The 21867-nt window shown below is 39.2% G+C and overlaps 1 protein-coding gene across 3 annotated transcripts; it reads left to right on the top strand.

Moving 5' to 3' along the window:
* Window positions 1-347: 347 nt before the first annotated feature.
* pik3ca (phosphatidylinositol-4,5-bisphosphate 3-kinase, catalytic subunit alpha) lies at window positions 348-19815 on the top strand. Of its 3 annotated transcripts, none has more exons than XM_036586267.1 (22): window positions 350-795; window positions 2043-2151; window positions 3303-3713; window positions 4729-4938; window positions 5358-5608; window positions 6695-6940; window positions 7217-7302; window positions 8747-8852; window positions 9148-9300; window positions 11135-11269; window positions 11486-11613; window positions 11723-11804; window positions 12117-12281; window positions 12392-12495; window positions 13286-13457; window positions 13555-13661; window positions 13786-13907; window positions 14001-14079; window positions 14176-14346; window positions 14432-14549; window positions 14624-14778; window positions 15542-19815. In XM_036586267.1, the coding sequence occupies exons 3-22, from the start codon at window positions 3362-3364 to the stop codon at window positions 15810-15812; spliced, it is 3213 nt and encodes a 1070-aa protein (XP_036442160.1). In that variant the 5' UTR covers window positions 350-795; window positions 2043-2151; window positions 3303-3361; the 3' UTR covers window positions 15813-19815. The 3 variants fall into 3 exon arrangements, with proteins under 3 accessions (XP_036442162.1, XP_036442160.1, XP_036442161.1); XM_036586268.1 differs by lacking the exon at window positions 350-795 and adding an exon at window positions 1247-1329; XM_036586269.1 differs by lacking the exon at window positions 15542-19815 and having other exon boundaries at window positions 348-795; window positions 14432-14772.
* The last annotated feature ends 2052 nt before the right edge of the window (window positions 19816-21867 follow it).

Raw genomic sequence — 21867 nt, 5'->3', positions numbered from 1 at the left:
TCACACACACACACACACACACACACACACACACACACACACACTTGTTTACTTACTTACACACACAAAAGGATTACAGATTAATATAGGCTACCTAAGCGTCATGCATTGTTGTTGAATCTGACGTTACGCTCAGTAGTTTATTCTATATGACTCCCTGCGCTGCGTTCATTCATGTGTATTTTTCATTGGAGTTTTGCCGACATTTCCAGTCATTTTGGGTTTTCATCATTTGCTGTGACTATGAATTTTGTGTAAGCACAAAGTTCATGTTAGTACATGCTATTTCTGGCCTCATTATCTTCCATCTCTCTTCAGCAGCCTGTGCAGGGTGCCATGAGCGGAGCTCCCTGAAGTTTCCACACAATCTCAACTATTCTCGCCGAGCCCATCAAAACTCGCGCGAGCGAAGTGTTTTGAGAGGAACTGGCCACCAAACAGCAGACCGGCGCAGCGCTGCGGTTAGCCTGCCACACTGCCGAGGACCGTCTCGGAGCTTATTTAACGCTAAATAATCTTCACACGATATCATGACTACAGCTTTTTCCTGTCTATCCAAGTCGGACGAACGCACAGCGGAGGCAATGTGTTCTCCCCGCGCTCGGTAATGAGCGATTTGTGTTTCATCTGTTGCGAGAAGACAAACGAGCAGAGCCGTCCGTCGTTGCTATGGAGAGACTGCTCCTGTCAGGCCGGCGCGGCTAGGCCCGAGCGTCGCCTGCGCTTTGTAGTTCTGTGCGGGACTGGAGTGGAGAGCGCCAGCAGCGGATTACTCCCAGATTTGAACTCTAGAGGGTACGTAGCTTTCCAAACACTATTCTATGGATTTCACCCGCCCCTTCAACCATTTAAGTGTATAAATCGCTACGAGCCGGTTGGCTAACTGAAGGACTATCGAGAAGTTAACCAGATGCTGCAGGTTGGCTAGTCTCGAAAATTGTTTACAAAGTTCCTCAAATCAGATAACGTTAGCTAGCTAGCCACCAAGCTAGCTAGTTAGCTTTGTGGCTAAGCGGCGGCTCCAGTCAGTTAGCTAACGCTAGCTAACGTTATTCAGTTTCCCCAGCAGCAAGCAGACAAATGTGGCTTAGACCTGTGTCTGTTGGTCTAAAAACGAACACTAGCTCGCTGGCTAACTTAGGTTAGCCGAACTGCAAGAGGTGGGAGTGAGGCCTGGGTTTATTCTAGCTTTACTGATGATTTAGGACACTCCCATTCTAATTAGCTAACCTGTCTTACTTTACGAAGGCTTGCACTCGAGCTATTGGCTAGTTAGTTATCTAATTGTTTACGTCTGATGCGCTTAGCTACATATGTGGATTGCATATGGTGAGCATAACATTTACAGTGTCATTACGATTGATGAATTTTAGTGTATTTGACATGAGAGTTTACTTGGCTAGACTGGGTCGCTAATTTAGTTGAGAGTAGATTAGCTAGCTAGCAGGATAGCAACAGAGATAAAGGGTGCTAAAATAAATGGATTAGCCATGTACAATCTGTCGTTTGGCGATGCAGCCTAAGCGCGTTGTTTATTTCGCCTGTGTCCAGATAGTACAGTCATTCTTAGCAGCTAGCTAGGTTAACTAGGTTAGCCAACGATAGCGATAGCTACCTCTGACCAGGTTGTTTCAAGTTTTGATCCGTTGCACTTTTGCCGACTGAACGACGCTAAATTGCATTCACCTTTTCTAAAGCTGTCCTTTTCGAAAGCGAGCTTGATGTCTGCTTGCAAGCGTATGTTTAACGAGCTTACTGTTGTGTTTTTCTCGTAAGTATGTTTTTTGCTAGTGTCCGCTGTTGTAACGTTACCGTATGTTTGTTTTTTCTTAGTTAGCTAGTTAGATGTTCATGGTGGTGGTGCTGTTTTTCTTTGATAATGTCTCTGTATTAAAGTCATATTGAGTCCAAAGAAATTCTGTCCACTTCGCGAGGGACTGAATTATGTCGTCTGTCTATAATTAGGCAGAGTGTAACGTTATTGTTGTCATTATTTGTTGTTTATCATGACAGCGAATGTGTTCCGTTTGTCATCCTTACAGAACACTGCACTGGCACTGTTTGCTAGAAGAGATGCTTGTTTCCAGCTGAAAACTCAGCTGATGGTTTCCAGTATGAGGCCAGAAGTTTTCAGATTAAAACTTAGTTAAGGTAAGTCATCTTAATTTGCATTTGGCTGTTACATTGGATGTGCAGGCTATGATTATGTGTATGACTCTGTTATGTCCTAACATATTAATGCACTCTGTAATTCTCCTGGTTTCCACATACCCTGTTGTTCAAATAAGTTAGGATTAGTGAGCTGTTTGATTTGAACTTTTTCACAAGATAGAGGGGTCAGTGTTTTTCAAAGCATTCATTGAAATGCAGTGACTAATGCTCCCTGATCCCGTACCCTATCCTTCATTGCATGGTGCGACTTGTCTATGGTGGCTTAACTCTAGAAGATGCACTTGTCTCTCAGGCTGGTTGGCTGATGTCAGTACAGGGAGGAAAAACACAAGTCATTCACTTGTGTGAGAAGTGCCAAATGTTTTTGGCTCCATGTGGAAGGGAAATAACTTGCCTCTCACTGAGTGATGAATTCTTTTCATTGCGGAGTGACTCAGATATGGGCTTGTACCTTTTCTTCCTGTAAGCTGTTGGATGACACATCTTGTTTTGTATCAAGACAGCAGCCAGTGAGGTGTCCATGGTTGCTGTGACTAGGATGTTATAAATTTGGTCTCTCAGTTTTAAATCTGGAGCAGGCTTCTGCTGTGTCCTCTATGTAGGGTTATTCGGTCCTGTATTTTTTATTTTAAAGACAGGGAGTTGGGCAGTCAACTGTCATATTAAATTTCTAGCCATAGTATTGGAAAGCTTGGCTGTATGCTAATGTTTTGAAAAAAATAAACATAATTGTGATCAAGTTTTCAGATGGGCTATAATTTCATGTTAACTGATATGGACATTATTATAGATTCTTATTCTGTAAATTGTTTCACTTTATTATGTTTGCTCTTGCTTATAATACGCAAGCTTTGACAGCTAGAATACAGTTGCCTTTTGCTCTGTTTCAGTTTTGTTATGACTGTTTATTCCTTCAAGTACCTGATTTTTGGCGTTGCTTGGTAGGACTTGTTCCTTGTTGGGAACTCAGGTGTTGATTTTCTTTGAGTCAGCAAAGATTGTTGTATATATACTTATTATGCTGTGCTGCGTTCCTCCTCTCGTCAAGTGACATTTAACATTAAAATGAAAACAAGGTGCTAAGTAAGATTGAAACTGAAAAGCTCTCATAAATCCTTTTCTTTTCATAGGGGACAAAAAGGTTGGTTTTTGTTTTCTCTGTACTGAAAGATTGTGAGGGCTACAGACCATGCCTCCAAGGCCGTCATCTGGAGAATTATGGGGCATCCATTTGATGCCCCCCAGGATTCTGGTGGATTGTCTACTACCTAACGGCATGATCCTGACCCTGGAGTGCCTCCGTGAGGCCACGCTTATCACCATCAAGCATGAACTGTTCAAGGAAGCCAGGAAGTACCCCCTCCACCACCTTTTACAAGAGGAGACCTCCTACATTTTTGTCAGCGTAACACAGGAGGCTGAGCGGGAAGAGTTTTATGACGAGACTAGGAGACTCTGTGATCTCAGGCTCTTCCAGCCTTTCCTAAAAGTCATCGAACCTGTGGGCAACAGGGAGGAGAAAATTCTCAACCGAGAAATCGGTAGGAATGCCACATAAGTGTGTTGTGTGTTTTTATTTATTTATTTATTTATTTTTCACATAAAATACAAGCATACATTCTGCCCCAATATTCAGTGAGCCCATAGAGTGTACTTTTATTGGTGGGAGAAGCTGATTTTAGATCTCGGGATCTCAGGTAAGGGTGTCCAATTTTATCCGCAAAGGGCTGGCGTGTTTTCATTCCAAACAAGTTTTCCACATGTTTAATCACTTGGTCTTAATCTTCAACTGATCATGTGTTTTCCTGCTTTGTTGGAATGAAAACCTGCATGTGCGCTGGCCTGTTTTCATCCAAGATGAAATCAGTGATACTGGCATCGACAGGTATTTGCTTATAAAAAAGTTGGCATCGGACAGATTTGACCAATTTTTCCAAACCGATATTTGATAACGTATTTATTGCACTTTGAAAGAGAAGAATGTTTAGGTGGCTCTGGGCTACTGTGCTAAAATGTCTACATATCTAGTCCTAATTGCTGCAATGTTGTAAAAGCCTAGCCTGTGTATCAACATTGGTAGTGCCATCGGCAGATATGTACATGAAAGTTGAGGTTAAAGTAAAGAATTACTGTTTTATGTCAAGGTTATTTACGCCTGTATTGGGTGAATTATGTAGAAACAACAGTTCATATGTAGCTTCTTTATGTAGCCAAATTTGATTCCAGGTAACTTAGCACCACTTGTATTGATCCACTTGTTGTGAAATATTTACACCACATAAAGTGTAACTGATGGTTTTAAATGGTGTAATAATTATAACAAACAAATAAATGAAAGTTTTGAATTGAGCGGGGCAATATGGCAAAAGTATATAACTTCTCAATTCTTCACATTATATGCCAAGATATTTATTTTTTCTGACATCTGATAAGTTTGATTACAATAATGCAATAACAATAATCATCATCATATTGCCCATATAAATATGGCGTCCGTCTATGCATTGTGTTGAAGGATTTTTCAAACTAATGTTTTCCCTGTTTGTTGTGTTTCAGGTTTTGCAATTGGTATGCCTGTGTGCGAGTTTGATTTAGTGAAGGATCCTGAAGTGCAGGACTTCAGGAGAAATATTCTTAATGTCTGCAAAGATGCAGTAGAACTCCGAGATGCGAACGGACCCCATAGTAGAGCATTATATGTTTACCCTCCGAATGTGGAGTCATCACCAGAGCTTCCGAAGCACATCTTTGGCAAATTAGACAAAGGTAAAGGAGACCACTGTTGTCTATGGCCACGAGTTTGACGTCACTTTTTATTTTCCTAACATTGACTAACATTAACTGGAAAGTTCTGTGCTTAATTCAGGCTGTTTTCTTGGATTTGTGGTGAAGTTCTTTTCAGAGTAATCGTGAAGCATATGACATGTTGTTTTTCCCAGAGAGAATGCCTCTGGCAGTGAAGCACAAGAATTCATGCCCAACAAGCTCTACACATGCACTTCTTTCATAGCTCTATTTATTTGGAGTCGTTGATAAAATTAATATAGTTGTGATATGACAAAACGTTTAGATGGCAAATATCAGTACACTTCTTTTAACAAATTTCACTACTATTTTATTGAAATGTCTACACTAAATAAGCTGAACCATGCACTCGTTTAGGTTTCACTTCCTTTTAAATCCAGGTCAGATCATTGTAGTCATCTGGGTGATTGTGTCACCCAACAATGACAAGCAGAAGTACACCTTGAAGATCAACCACGACTGCGTCCCTGAGCAGGTGATAGCAGAAGCCATCAGAAAGAAGACGCGAAGCATGCTGCTATCTGCCGAGCAGCTGAAGATGTGTGTGCAGGAGTATCAGGGCAAATACATCCTCAAAGTGTGCGGCTGTGACGAGTACCTGCTGGAAAAGTACCCCATCAGTCAGTATAAGGTAGACTGCCCATCAACTGTTCTGTATCACTACACATAGAATGTGCCCAGTAGGGATGTGCACGGATCCTTAAGTTTTCAGTTCACCTTTCTAGGTGCCAGCAGTTTCAAATACTGAAATCACTCTTCAGGTATTCGTTGAGTATCTTCAAAGGAAGATGGAGAAAATACACAGAAAATTCAGTGAAATGTGAATATTGTGTTTTATCAGGCTTGTAAAATGTGAGTTTTGCGAGTAAGTATGTTATGTTATACTTTGCTACTCCAAAATACGAGTGCCTTAACCTGGGAGCGTTATTAAGGATGTGATTGAGACGGTAGAGACAGTTTGGCTTTTATCGCTAAATGGGCCAGACTGATGATTGGTCCCAAGACAGTTCAAATATATTGCTCTGATAAACTAACATCTTAGCACATCGTCCACTGAAGAGGAAAAAATGACTGTAGAAGATGACAAGTCTCCAGTGTTGTGGCGGTTAGCGGGAGTTTTTTAGCACATTAGCTCATTTGAGGCAGTACTCCTCCATCACAAACCTGCCAATCTCCCTTTTTTTTGCTAATTTCTTCATGCAACACCAATGCTGCCCCCCGCCCCCCCGGCATTCTTCACAGCTAACCGAATATCCGTTCATGAATTCTTATGGATACTCAAATAGAAAAATTAGCTGGAATGCACATCCCTAATCCCCAGTCAGCCTGCAGGGTTATTTGAAGTCTGTTGTCTTTAATGGTCCCCAATTGGAGTTTGTATTGTTGCGCTGAATGCTGACTAAGTTGCTTGATTTGAAAGAGGCACTTTGAGATGTCTTCTGTCTGATTTTCTCATTACGTTCCCTTGTTTTTTTCATACGAAGCTTTAATTCTCCCAAATGGGTAGCCAGTATATCCTGTGTCTCCGTTTGAAGTCCTCCAGTCGTCTTTCTTAATACCAAACAGCACCGCTGAAAGTAGTGCTTAGGCAGCTATAAATAGCATGGTGGATTTTGGACAGTTTTGTTGTTCACAAGATATGCCTCTGATTATTACATAGGGTTTGTGCCTAGAAACACATTCTTTCTTTCTCTTACTTTTGCTCTCTTTCGCACAGTATGTGAGGAGTTGCATTATGCTGGGACGAATGCCAAACCTTATGCTGATGTCTAAGGATAGCCTGTACTCTCAGCTGCCCATGGACAACTTCACCATGCCATCCTACTCGCGCCGCATCTCCACAGCCACGCCATACATGAACGGGGAGGCCTCCAGCAAATCCCTATGGACCATCAACAGCACCCTGAGGATACGTGTCCTCTGTGCCACATACGTCAATGTGAACATCCGGGATATTGATAAGGTGCTTACTCTAATAGCTCTGATCAGGATTCCAGACAATATGTCTATATATGTAGATTATACACACACTAAACTCTTGTAATTTGTGGAGCGTAGACGGTATTTCAGTCTGTTTGTGTTTTGCTTTTTTTTTTTTTTAGAAAGCGATAATTAAGGCTATGTAGAGACAAGGCTGTTTATACTGTACAGCATTCACATCCTGTCTTATTAATGTCGTGTGGCCTTGTATGCTCTTTGTAGCTAGTGGTAGCTTATAGCTTTTTATGCTGTGTTTTAGATTTATGTCCGGACAGGAATCTACCATGGAGGAGAGCAGATGTGTGACAACGTAAACACGCAACGTGTACCCTGTTCAAACCCAAGGTATTACAAAACTCCATCTACTGCCAAAATACCTGAAGCAGACAGTGTGCTGCACATTCGTAGTGCTTGATATGTCGATATAGAGATGGTAGTGTAGATATTGATACATGGCTATCGGACTGTTTTCGGCAGAAAATGCTTTATCGGAAATTGGATCCAATCCAGTCCTGTATCACATCAAGGCTGAAATACCACACGTTCGATTTGTGTGATGATGTTAACTGTCTGTTTCTTTTTGTGGGACAGTAATGCTCAAACTATTCAAACATGCTAGCCTATGTTTAGGTGATCACCTTAAAGGTGCAGGAGACAAAATTGAGATTTAGACCTCTAGCGGTTAAACAGGTGAACTACAGTAACACAAACTTTTTTCATCCGCCTCCCATTGTCGCCTGTCAACAAAAGCACGCCTGTAGAATTTTTGTCTCATCGTCAACAGTTTGCCAGCATTAGTACGAATTTTATGACTTCTAGCGATAAGGTAGCTGTTTATTAAGGGTATTGCCTTTCTTCGTTATTTAGACATAGATGTTAAAAGTATGGTGTGGCCCTACCATTGCATAAAAGAGATCAAAATACTCAATATAGCCTGCATCTCAATAGAGCACATGGAGTACAGTTCTTTTCATTGCTAAAACAACAATTTCACAAGATGTTATTAACAGTGCATGCTATGGCTATAGGCTAGTTTATCTCAGGGTGGCTTTGTTTGCTTTCAGGAACCTAGATGAAAGATAGGTTCCTGAAAGAGCTTCTTAAGGCAGAGAAATGGAATGTTCTTAAATGGCCGAGTCAGTCATCTGACCTCAACCCAGTTGAGCATGGTTTTTATTTACTAAGACAAAGCTAAAGGCAGAAAGCCCCACAAACAAGCAGCAACTGAAGGTGGCTGCAGTAAAGGCCTGGCAAAGCATCTCAAGGGAGGATGTCTGTGGGTTCCAGACTTCAGGCAGTCCTTGACTGCAAAAGGATTTGCATCCAAGTATTAAAAATAATCCTTGTATTTATAATTGTTTGTGTGTCCAGTTAATTTTGAACCTGTGAAAATGGAGAGACTGTAAAAATGGCTGTAATTCCTAAATGGTTAATGCAATATTTTTGTTAAACCCCTTGAGTTAAAGCTGAAAGTCTGCATTTCAAATCCGTTGTGGTAGTGTACAGAGGGAAAATTTAAAAAATTGTGTCGCTGTCCAAATATTTATGGACCTGACTGTATACACGGCAAGGAAGGTTACAAGCCTATAAACAATTGGCATTCATTGTGCTTCTTGAGAATAGTTTAGAGTTTCCTGTTTTTCTGTGTAATGAGCTGTATTTAGGCAGTCCAAAAAAATTGGACGGGCATTGGCTGACTAGGTTTTAATATTGGAATTGGAAAGGAAAAGGTGGTATTGTCTTTTGGCGTCTCTAGGTGTTTCATTTTATTTCTCTCTTACTTTCTCAGGTGGAATGAGTGGCTTACGTATGACATGTACATTCCTGACATTCCCCGGGCTGCTCGTCTGTGTTTGTCCATCTGCTCCGTGAAGGGGAGGAAGGGCGCGAAAGAGGTGCCAGCTCATTTCAAGACGATACCCTTTTAATTCAGAGTAGCGTGGCTGGACTAGACAGGCAGTTGTCTTTTGTCTGTGTTTAAGTTTACTCTAGTGTCGAGTACATTGTGTGGCTGGCACATGTGTAATTGAACCTCTAGTACGACAACATAAGCCGAAAACAAGAAGGGCACAAAGACTTTATTTGATTAACTATTAATGCTCTGCTTAACAACTTGACCCTTACTTCAAAAAAGTATCATACTACTTATCTTTAAATAGTAAACTAATAAATGGGTGCTATTTCTCTCAGGAGCACTGTCCACTGGCTTGGGGAAACGTGAACCTGTTTGACTACACGCACACACTGGTCTCTGGGAAGATGGCACTGAACCTGTGGCCAGTGCCACACGGCCTGGAAGATCTCCTGAATCCCATTGGCGTCACAGGCTCCAACCCCAACAAGGTATCAGCTTTACAGAGCTATGTTTCACACTGTGATATGGACCATAAGCAGTTTGCTATTGTTTAATGATATCCCTGCTCAGTTTTTTAAATGGTTAACTCCATTTGTATGGCATGTTAGAATTATGTAGATATTGTGCGTTGTCTGTCGTTCTCAGTCGTTTTGAAACTTCTGTGGGTCTGCCATGTTGGTAGCAGTCAAGATCTGCTTGAAAGCAAATACTCGTGTATTGAGATGATGAGTTCTCATGATTAAATCGACCAGAACTTGCTTGTTACTCAACCAGTTTTCAACAAATGTGTATTGTTGTAATCATCTGACATTTCTACATCTTGCTGATCATTTAAACATCCTTTTTACATGGTGTTATATTTGTAAAATGCATCGGTTATCAAAAACTGGCTATATATAAACTGTCAATTTAAATAAGAACACTGATACCTTCATAGGAAGTGCCTGAGTGAAATAATATTTAGATCACATTTATCTTAAAGGCTCTCTTGAGCAACAGCAGATCAAATGTCAATCAACATGTTTATGATCTAGATTTTAAAAATCCAAACATGTTCATAAACATTGTTAAACTAGCTGTCAAAAATACATACCACCTGTAAATATATTGTAAATACAGTGTAAGGATTGTCTAATGGTAGACCTCAAAGTGATGGTAAAGTGCAAAGCAGATTGTTGTATTTTGACAGTTTACTTATACATGTATACATATTGAGTGCTAAAAATAAAAACAATACCTAGGAATATGTTTTGAATATGAATTATTCTGTTTCATAAATGTGCACGTGCTTGTTGCCCGCTGTCCAGAGCAGCAGGAAACACATTCGGTCTGCACTGGCATTAAAGACAGTACTACTGAGTTTAGTAGTAGTAGAAATAGAAATATAGTCATCAGTAAATCTGTCAGTGTGTGAATCACTTCTAATCTTCATGCACTCAAAAACATAATAAGCCTCATATCACAGTAAAAAGGTGCTAATCCAGTTTGAATATTCCACAAGGATTAAAGTATGCCAAATTTACAGTGTATACTTATTCAGCACTTAGACAGTGTAAAATAATAAAATAGTTTAACTGTAGTTCACACAAAGATACCCTGTGAACACTATAAAATGAAATAATACAAAAGAATAATTACACTAACCAAATGGCTACCAATCACATGGTCATGTCTATACATAAACATTGCACAAACATGAGTGTCAATCACCACATTCTCTCCATTGTACAGTCCTGTCCAACTTTCTGAGTTCAGTGTTCTTAAAATAGTATAATTTTGGACAGTACCTTTCTTTAACTGTGGCTCTGTAATTGTACTGAAAGCAGTCTGGCAGCAGTGTTGACTGCCCCAGCTGTTGATGTGCCTTGCTGAAAAAACGTGGCATCTAAGTATGTATCTTTGGCCGTATTCCCCATTTAGTAATAAGCTCTGCATGTATAGCAGTGGAGGTAAAGGGCAGAGTTTGAAAACTGGAGGTGAGGGGGGTGTTTACAATTTCCAAATAGTGCATATTTATGATTCTTTGCATTCTTAATGAGTGTCAAAGGTTAGGGAGGCTCCTATACCATTTTAGTAGCTTCCTGACAGCATGACAGTAATACTTAAAAATATTCAACAATTTATTACTTAACATAGATTTTTTTTTATGGTTTCAGTTATTACTTTAATGATGGGACAGGCTCATTACAATCCTTTTATAAGCGGTTTAGTATTAGAATATTAAAAGAGCTATTGTAAGATCTCTTTTTACGCTATACTTAACCTTTTATCACCAATTTTGACTTCATCTTGTTTTCTGCTCTTATCATCTGCATTGATTAGGAAACCCCTTGTCTTGAGCTGGAGTTTGACTACTTCAGCAGTCCTGTGAAGTTCCCTGACATGACCACAATAGAGGATCACGCTAATTGGATCATATCCAGAGAGATGGGATACAATTACTGCCAGTCTGGACAGGTGAGCTCCCAGACATGCGCCCTGTTTAATTAATTATAGCAGCATGCTTCCTGCTGCTATTTATAGCTATGCACACCTTAAGGTGTGTTATTTCTGTTGTATATGGTGAGTGATGTATATAATTTCTCCTAAAGCATGTTAATGTGTTCTGTTGGAAGAGTGGCTTTCCTTGAAAAAACCCAGTTGTACAGACTGTCTTGGGATTTTTGTCCACAGAGTAGCAGACTGGCTCGTGACCACATCATAACAGATGCTGATATTGAGTTGCAGCTGCGGCAACTGGCCAACCGAGACCCACTTTCTGAGATCACTGAGCAAGAGAAGGACTTCCTGTGGAGGCACAGGTACTTGTAGCACCTTCTTTAGTTACTCCTCCCCAACAGTGCTGTAATATCTTACAGTGCCATTCTATAAAAAAATTAAATCTAATTTCTTTTATTTTGTATTTTTCAGGCAATATTGTGTAAATATACCTGAGATCCTTCCTAAGATTCTGCTTGCAGTCAAATGGAACTCCAGGGATGAAGTCGCACAGGTTGTTGACAGATTACAATAAGTCGACTGCTTAAAACACTATTGTCAAAAGTCTAATTTTTATAACAAATACTGTATGCATTCCCAAAATCCTTTATCTCTAGGCCTTTAGGTGGGTGCAATAACTTATACATATGTAGACATGTATATGCAATGTTAATTCTGATTTTTTTTAAGTGCCTTTTTTGGACAGTAACAGAGTGAGCAAGGTTAAACTGATTGATTTTACGATTTGTTTTTGAAAGTTGTTCGAACAGTGTTATTTTTCAGAGCATGCAGAATTTATAAAATAGTCTTTATCTTTCTCATTCAGATGTATTGCCTGCTGAAAGACTGGCCTGCAATAAAACCAGAACAAGCCATGGAGTTGCTTGATTGCAATTACCCGGATCCGATGGTTCGAGACTTTGCAGTACGGTGCCTTGAAAAGTATTTGACTGATGATAAACTGTCCCAGTACCTTATTCAGTTGGTTCAGGTGAGGTTTTCCTTGCATGTCCCTTCACTTCAAGTTGATTAATATGAAATGACATTACAACATAAAATATGCAGCACAAGGGCTCTTATTTTTTTGTTTATCCCTTAAAGGTTTTGAAGTATGAGCAGTATCTCGACAACCCATTGGTGCGATTTCTGCTAAAAAGGGCCCTAACCAACCAGAGGATTGGGCATTTCTTTTTCTGGCATTTGAAGTGAGTGAAAGCCCCGTCCTGTGTTTTTTCCTAACAGGATGTGGATTTTTCAGTAGTCTTCGATTTTCTATGATGCCATACTAAGCATGATGATGGAGTCTGTGAGCCTGTATGCTTCTCAGCTAAGAATGTTTAGACAGCTGTGACTGATGTTGCCTTTTGCAAATGGATGCTTAGATCTTTGAGGAAATGCTGTGTTTACACTGTGCATATATATATATATATATATATATATATATATTATATATATATATATATATGTATATATGGTGTATTTATAGATGTGAAATATACAGAGGTCTTCCAAAGGACACTTGAAACATATATATATATATATATATATATATATATATATATATATATATATATATATATATATATATATATGTATGTATATGTATGTATATGTATGTTTCAAGTGTCCTTTGGAAGACCTCTGTATATTTCACATCTATAAATACACCACCTGTACCTTATACCTGTAGCTTATCTCTGGTGAACTCTGTTCAGTCTGAGAGGTCAGCTACATAGAACCATGATCCTCTAGATCAGGGGTCACCAGTCTTGTTTGGGAATTGCTTATTCATTCAAGACTGGTGATGGTGTGACTAAGATTTTTGTTACTAACAATAAAAATTGTTTTATGATAAGATATTTAAGGTCATCTTTATGTAGAAATCTTCTATGCTTAAATGCACTTTTTTTCTCATTTGAAGTCACAGGGAATTTACATTACTCACTGAACTACTGTAAGTTGTCTCTGAGCCTAACAGCTTTGCGGATGTTGCAGGTCAGAGATGCACAACAAAACAGTGAGCCAGCGCTTCGGCCTGCTGCTGGAGTCATACTGTCGAGCCTGCGGCATGTACCTGAAGCACCTCAGCAGGCAGGTGGAGGCCATGGAGAAACTCATTAACCTCACAGACATCCTCAAGCAGGAAAAGAAGGATGAAACCCAGAAGGTAGCAGCCTTCTCTGGTGGAATTCCTATTGCTAGAAAATTTTGTTTCACTGAAACAGGGCTTTTGATTACTGATGCTGTTTGTGGTGTTTCTTTAGGTGCAGATGAAGTTTCTGGTGGAGCAAATGAGGAGGCCAGACTACATGGATGCACTTCAAAGCTTCACCTCCCCACTCAACCCAGCCCACCAGCTGGGGAACTTAAGGTAAGCCAGTTTAACATTTGAAGTTTATGTGTGAAGTCTGACATCCTCAATCGGCGAGAAATTGCACAGCTGTAGCAATGTGCTGCTTCTGTTATTGATTTTCTGGTTTAATTTTCTATCCTAGGCTTGAAGACTGCAGAATTATGTCATCAGCCAAGAGGCCACTGTGGCTTAACTGGGAGAACCCTGACATAATGTCAGAGCTTCTCTTCCAGAACAATGAGATTATCTTCAAGAATGGTGATGGTTAGTAAGATTTCATCCGAAACTCATGTCTGAGTTTTAAAAATACTCACAGGGACCATTGTAGCATTAAATGGTGTTTCAATTCTTTTTTAGACTTAAGGCAAGATATGTTGACGCTTCAGATCATTAAAATAATGGAGAACATCTGGCAGAACCAGGGACTCGATCTCAGGTAGATTATTTCCAACCAATGCATTGTTCATTTGAATTTACATATAACGCGAGCTCTTATTTCATGATATCCTTTCGTTCCAACATTTGCTTCTAGGATGCTTCCCTATGGCTGCTTATCCATTGGGGATTGTGTGGGTCTGATTGAAGTTGTGAGGAGCTCTCACACCATCATGCAAATCCAGTGCAAAGGAGGTCTCAAAGGAGCACTGCAGTTCAACAGCTCCACACTTCATCAGTGGCTGAAGGACAAAAACAAGGGAGAGACGTGAGCATTTTTTAACCAAGCAGCCATTTACATTAAAACTCACTGTTTTAGTGATGTGTGGTAATCTGGATGTACTTTGTGGTAGGTATGATATGGCCATTGACCTGTTTACGCGATCCTGTGCTGGCTACTGTGTGGCCACCTTCATTCTGGGCATCGGTGACAGACACAACAGTAATATTATGGTGAAGGACGATGGACAGGTATGTTTTTGTAGTTGGTCTTCTGTTTATTCATATAATAGTACACACATATTAATAGCTTTTGTGTTGTGCAGCTATTTCACATAGATTTTGGGCACTTCTTGGATCATAAGAAGAAGAAGTTTGGGTACAAGCGAGAGCGAGTCCCGTTTGTCTTAACGCAGGACTTTTTAATAGTGATTAGCAAAGGAGGAACTCAAGAATGCACCAAGACGAGGGAGTTTGAGAGGTATGTGTGCATGTGTGCATGTGTGTGTGTGTGTGTGTGTGTATGTGTGCACGTGTACATGAGGGAGACAATGTGTCTCTTGTGTATTTTCAGCCTTACTGTTAAGTAACTGGCTGGCAGCTACCGTCTACAGCAATCAAAGATTGAACTAACAGTAGGCTCTTTTATATTTAACAGTTTCCCCCAGACCCAATCCAAACAGCCTTCCTCATCTGACAATAGTCTGACAGCTAGTTGCCTGCCAGTGTTCTTGCTTGTCCTCTAGACTTCTACTTTCTAACAGATCTCTAATTGCTTTAGAAATAAGGCTAAAATAAACCTGGCCTTTAGAGAAAAGCCCAGTTTTAAAGGCCCAGTATGATATGTTTCAACAGAGAAAAGTCCAGGACTTTCGCTATGTGTGGAAAATTGCAGGGTCTTTGCAAAATAATAAGGTTTGTAGTGGACTAAAAAAACAAACTGCTGCATAATTTGAAAACTGACAAACAGAAAACAAAGTGGGGAAAAATGGAAAGGATTAAAAAGAAACTGCAGAAATCACAGTGTTTGTTGATATTTGTCATCAGAAGAACAAGATACTGTTGTATGCAATTTGTGTTGTAACACAAATTTAGAGAGTAAATCAAAAACTACAAAGAGCATTTACATGTAAATGTAGCATTTTATTTAAATACTAAATTATAGACAACAATTAGATGATGCTTAACCTTGTGCTAAAACTGCAGTTCATATCTTGATTGTGGCTCAATGGTGCCCTCTGCAGGTTCCAAGAGATGTGCTACAAGGCGTACCTGGCCATTCGGCAGCATGCAAACCTGTTCATCAACCTCTTCTCCATGATGCTTGGCTCAGGAATGCCTGAGTTGCAGTCTTTTGATGACATTGCCTACATCCGTAAGACTCTTGCGCTGGACAAGACGGAACAGGAGGCTTTGGACTACTTCATGAAGCAGATGAACGACGCTCATCATGGCGGATGGACCACCAAGATGGACTGGATCTTCCACACCATCCGACACCATGCCCAGAACTGAGCTGGAGAAGAGCGGAGCCCACTGGAAAGATCTTGAGCCAGCTAGCGGACCCTTGCCCTGCACCTACTGGTCTGTCTGGGCCAGTAGAAGCATGGCAGTCAGACCTCATGTACAAAAATGGGGTGATGCCCCAACTGACCTTCGGAGCACTAAACAATCCAGACTTTTTTTTTGTTCTTTTTCTGTCTACACCTTTTCTGTGGCATCCATACAGAATAATACTAACCCTAATATTTGTCCAGAATGGTTGTACATTGTTGCCTGTAGTTTTATACTTTTTTTTTTTTTCTTTTCTTTTTGGTATGTTTTTGCTGCTCTTTTCCTGGAGAGACCATGATAATTTAGTTTTATTTTGAGGAAGGAAAGAATCCTCAACATGTAAAATGGGAAGCGTTCTTTACTTTTGGAGCGCTTTTCAGGATGCTCATGTCTTCCTCTAAGTACTAACGCCTTTAAAATATGCATGGAACCTCTGAGAACTCCTAGACTAAACAGGGTAAGAATTTTGTCGTTCGGTTTGCGACCTTGCTCTCCAAAACAAACCCCTAAAAGATGGTTGCTGTAGAACATTAAGCAAATGTAGTAGAGTTGGCACCTCCTGTGACCTTACATGAACACTTGGCTCTTGAAAGCTGTTACTCTCGGTCACTACAAAGATTTTTTTACTCTCCTCCTCTGCCTTCCTAAATGAATACTGGGCCAAAATGATAGTCTGTAAATACCTGGAGATGTGGTAGGAGGTGTAATTTATTTGGTTCATTAGAATTATGAATTTAAAGAGGAGCATTAATGCCATTTTTGTGGTTTTGTAGTTAAATACAAACCATAAGCAATTAAACACTACAGTAAAATGAGATCACTTGTCTCTCTGTTTCGATATGCAAGTGTCCCAAAGACTACACAATGGCCCTCTGTGTTCATGCCATTGCACTTCTACATCACGATGCATAATTTATTATTCCAAAAGTGAAATTTCTTACTCCTGTGAAACATGAGTAGATTTTTTTTGATTACCCACTACATAATCTTGAGCGGTTGAGATAAATGTGCCAGCAGACACACTAGCACTGTATAGACAAAGCCTTAATGCAAGTTGATGTTCTGTGGGTGAATGCACGGTTCTCCCTCCATGTGTGTTGCATGCCGCAGCAGAAGCTAGTGTGGTGCTTAGTAAAGAAACGAGCAGTTCTAACCGATTTCTGTTCAGTGTAGTTTTGAGATATGTTCAGAATGTTCAGAAAGGCATTTTGTTTTCCACTGAACTTTTAAACAGGCAGGATTTTTCTTGTCTGTGCTCGTTGTCACTTTCATTGTGTTGGCTGATGGCTATAGAGTTCTGTGCAACCTTAAAAATGGTGCTATGTAGATTATCCTGTAAAGAAAGAGGAGGGGGGAAAGACTCTGGACGAAATGGATGTTAGATGGGTTTGAAAAGGAGAGAATAAATGACCTGTTGGTTATATGGTTTACCATTTATGCTATAGTATAGTATATGTTAACAGTTAGATTTATGTATGTCCTCTAGCTACATGCCTTTTGATGCTCCTAACCTCTCCTCATCATAGATTTTGTACAGTACACGGTCAATGTGGTGAGGATGTGTCAGACGTGCTATGTGTAGTTTACTCTTGGGGTTATGAGGTAAAAAAAACTCCTTGATTTAATACAGTAGTGAATCCTGCGTCAAAGCTGATCAAAGCTGTCGCTGAAGTGCGTTTTACCTCTCAGTTTTTATCTAGAGCAGCTTCCAAGTCGCAGCGTATTGAAACTAGTATGTGGAAGGGACAGCGAGTGCGCCTCTAGAGCATTTTGGGCCTAGTTCAGGGGCACAGTAGCAGTGCTCTGAGGAAGGGTAGGCCTGTTCCATATCGCATCAACAATCCATGTAGAATCATGTCGGTCGAAATTTGGTGAAGGATGAGGTCCAGCAATGAAATGCTAAATCAGCTGGCCTCGAAATGAACAATAACGTATGCGCCTGCAACATTTTGGCTTTGTATTTTGTGTGTGTTGTACATTTGAACCACGTTGACTCGTCATCACTACCTGGTTGTGAGCTGTTAATGCAACCTACCTTTGTGGTTATGGAGAAAGCCTGTTATGTTTTATTTTTGCATTACATTTAAGCTGTGAAAAATCTACAAATGAGGTGCAATCATGCTATCTATATGGATGTATGTCTACTGGTGGGAAAACCTCCTTGAGATTGAGAATTTATTCAAAATGACGCTAGTTTATGTAAATTGTTTGTTTTTGTTTTGTTTTGTTTTGTTTCATTCTATTAATTCAAGCCAAAGTTCTACATGTGTGGGAGAGTTCTCAAAACGCTGGGTCAAGGTTTCCACCTGCATAACCACCTGAAGCATTACAAAAGGGCAGTCCGCTATTTCCAGGAAAGCTCTTGGTTTTAATGAAGATACAATCAGCTATGTCTGAAACTCTGAAGGACACATTGTTGTGCTCTCAAAAACAGTATGCTGTTTACGTAAGAAGTTTCTACCCTTCAAATTTGAGAAGAGGCCAAACCATCTGCCTTTCTGCTGAATGTCCCAGTGGACGCAGTCTACACAATGCAAAGACCACAGTGATTATTTTTTTTTTCCCTCTTACATTCTGTAAAGAACACGTACAATTCTACTGGACGATGATGCACCAAAATGTATTAATGCAATGAAAAGGAAGGCATTTTGTTTTCCTCCAGTGTAATTTACAGAAAGTATCCTGAACTGATGATGTGGTATTCCAGACTTCTTATGCATTCATGTGCTAAACTTGAGGTTTCAGATTTTTAAAACATCAATGTGATTCTTATATGCAGTAAAACAAACGGAGAGGTATACAGTCGGACAGTAACTGATGTATGCAGGTGGCTTTTGCACTTTGTTATTTTCCCCCCCGTTCTTTACAATGCCTTCAGTCCTCAAAAAGGACAAGCATAGTTCTCTTGCATGTCTTTTTTATCAGCATTACCAATTGTACTCCTATACTGCCTGAAACAGATCAGACAAATTAGAATTAGTCATTGTAAGCAGCCTTATGTTAGCCCTCCAAAAGCCATTTATCGCATGGATCTAGTCACTAGTTTGAGTGTTTTGTCTGTACAGGTTACAGATCCTTTTTGGGCCGGACCCGTTTAAAAGCCCATTTAAAATGTCTATGTAATAATGTGCAAATGCTTTGTATTTTCCTTCTTTTTTCACCAATTGCAACCGGGAAAACTATTGAGATGCTGGACTCTTGGCGTCTTTTATATGAGTTACAAGAAAACAAAAGGAAAAAAAAAAGAAAGAACTTTCATATTTCAGTTTCAAATGTACTTGAATATCATCGCTCTGAACCATCACAGTGTATGTCAAGAACAAATCAGTTAATGTGGTGTAGCACTGAAGGTTCGCTTGCATAGGCAATTTCATACCGATTGTGAATGTTAAAATAGTTTGGTTGTAAGAGTCTCTCCTGGAGAAACTCTTAGGCATTTATTAAAAAAGAAAAAAAAGAAAATGTGTTGCCATTCTTTGAACTGTAAGGAAAACAAAGAACTTTTCATATGATGTGAGGAGTGGCAAAAGGAGGTGAATAATTGTATAAACTTGTACTGAAAGGAAGGTCAAAACTGTCTGATATTCTAAAATGTTTTGAGTGGTAACATTTCGGGGCAGTACAATTACTTTTGTCACATGTTGAATTATATTTTCATGTATAATTATTTTTCAACAGCACTACTTAGTGGGCCAAATAATGTTCCATACATCCATCCTGCATGAGATTTAAGTTGAAGCCCTAATATTTTTGTTCATTATATGTAGATATTAAAAGAAAAAAATGTTTGGCCTAAGACTGCACTCTGTAGTAACCATCTATAACTGCTAACAGTGACATACCCTCATTCTCATTTATTTACTGTTTCATTGTGCACCTCAGTTGAAAAGTTGCTTTGTATCCTGTCTATCTCCAATATTTTGAGTGTTATGTGACTACGTACAAATAAACATATTTCAAGAAATGTTCCTAGTCCTAGTCCATTACAATACATAAAAAGATTCCGTTACATTCAGAATCCATTTAGGATAAGGAGGGGTGAGCAGTATTTTATTGTTATTGTGAAAGATTATGCCACAATACACTTTGTTGAGTATATTTTAGATCTCATCAGTACTAAAAGAACATTACATGTTTAATTACAAAGTGAGTGTGATTAGGCCTGTTTAACTGGATATAGTGAGGTGCAGTTTGTAAAAGAAGAATAAAAATCATTGTAGTTCTAGGTTTATTATTATTATTATTATTATTTAACACATGCATGAGTCCAGTACAACACTGATACTAATCTTATCACTCATGAACATAACATGCAAAGAAAAAACCATGTGTAAACAGGATTCAGAAATGCTGCCGCCTTCTCTGGGCCCGAGCTTACTGAAGATGGTAAAGTGTCCTATGGTCTGACAAATCAAAATTTGAAATTCTTTTTGGAAGTCATGGATGCTGCGTCCTCTGAGCTAAAGACCATCTGGTGTGTTATCAGCACACAGTTCAGAAGCCAGCATCTGTAATGGTATTGGGATGCATTAGTCCACATGGCATGGATCACTTGCACATCTATGAAGGCACCATTAACGTTGAAAGATATATACAGGTTTTGGAGCAACATATGCTGCCATCCAGATGCTGTCATTTTCAGGAAAGGTCTTGTTTATTTCAGCAAGACAATATAAACCACATTCTGCATGTACTATGCTCCATATTAAACGAGTCCTATATCAAGCAAGAATGGGAATATATTTTACTTTCAAAACTACATCAGTTGGTCTCCTCAGTTCCCAAACTCTTACAGAGTGCTGTTAAAAGAAGAGGTGATTAAACACTGTGGTAAACATGCCCCTTTCTCAACTTTTTTGAAACATGTTGCTGGCTTCATTTCAATTTGAAAAGGGCATATATTTTTCAAATTAATAATAACATTTCTCAGTTTCAAAATTTCATATGTTGTCTTTGTACTATTTTCAATTAAAGATTTAAATGTATTGCACATCACTGTTTTCTGTTCTTAATTACACATTGCACAGCGTCCCAACTTTTTAGGAAATGGGTTTGTTGTATGTGGAGAGGCAACCAGAGGCTTCCAGAAGAAATAAATGTAATGTATATTGATAATAATAAAACACCTCCAAGTATTGTGATGTTATATTTGTGCAGTATCGCCCACCTCTACTTCCACAAGCATTTTTTCCTCTTGTACTGAATCTGTGTGCAGCACACATATTTTAGCCTGTTGGCAGTCTGTGTATTCAAAGATGATATGCTTCACAAATGCTCTCTGATTTAAATGGGAAACTCCAGCAATTTTTCAAAATTCCACATAATTAAATGCTTGAGATGTAAACCAAGTCATTCAGAGTGGATTGGTACAAAATGCACTGTTCTAGAGAAACTTACTGAATGAGAATTGTTCACAGTGGTGGTGATAGCAACCAGACGTGTGAAGAGTTTAATGCCTCTAAAAGCTCCCTCACAGAAAGTTATTACATGAAATGGTTAGATATATGCTGTCTGATGTCTGATACATTGTTTTATAAGAGTTTTGTGGTAAAGTTTTGGCTTTACTATATTTTAACCAATTTATTTTAATCCATTGATGGTAGAGGTGTACATACAGGCAGTTGCAAGGCAAAATAGTCCCAAAAGAAAACTTCAGATTTAATTTTTCAGATTTATTTTTATTTATTGCTATTTTAGCATTATCAAAATTACATGTAAAACTGTGACGACACGTGTAGGTTCACTGGTGGGATTGGATGGTAAATAAAATGGCTATCATGGTGACCACCACTGTAAAGAAATTAGAGTCCGTGAGTTTTTCTACAAGGCGCGGCAAATTTATTTATATAGCATATTTCATACACAAAGGCAATTCGATATGCTTTACATAAATAAAAGCAAAAGAAACAGTGTAATAGTTGCAATAAACATTTCAATGCAAGAAACCATTTCAAGTCAGCCCACTCTAAATGATGCTGTTTACATCTCAAGGACTTAATTATTAAAAGTTTAGAAA

Source organism: Colossoma macropomum, unplaced genomic scaffold (genome assembly GCF_904425465.1).
Source record: "Colossoma macropomum unplaced genomic scaffold, Colossoma_macropomum, whole genome shotgun sequence".
In the NCBI taxonomy this organism is placed as follows: domain Eukaryota; kingdom Metazoa; phylum Chordata; class Actinopteri; order Characiformes; family Serrasalmidae; genus Colossoma; species Colossoma macropomum.
This window is presented reverse-complemented; position numbering and strand designations above follow the sequence as displayed.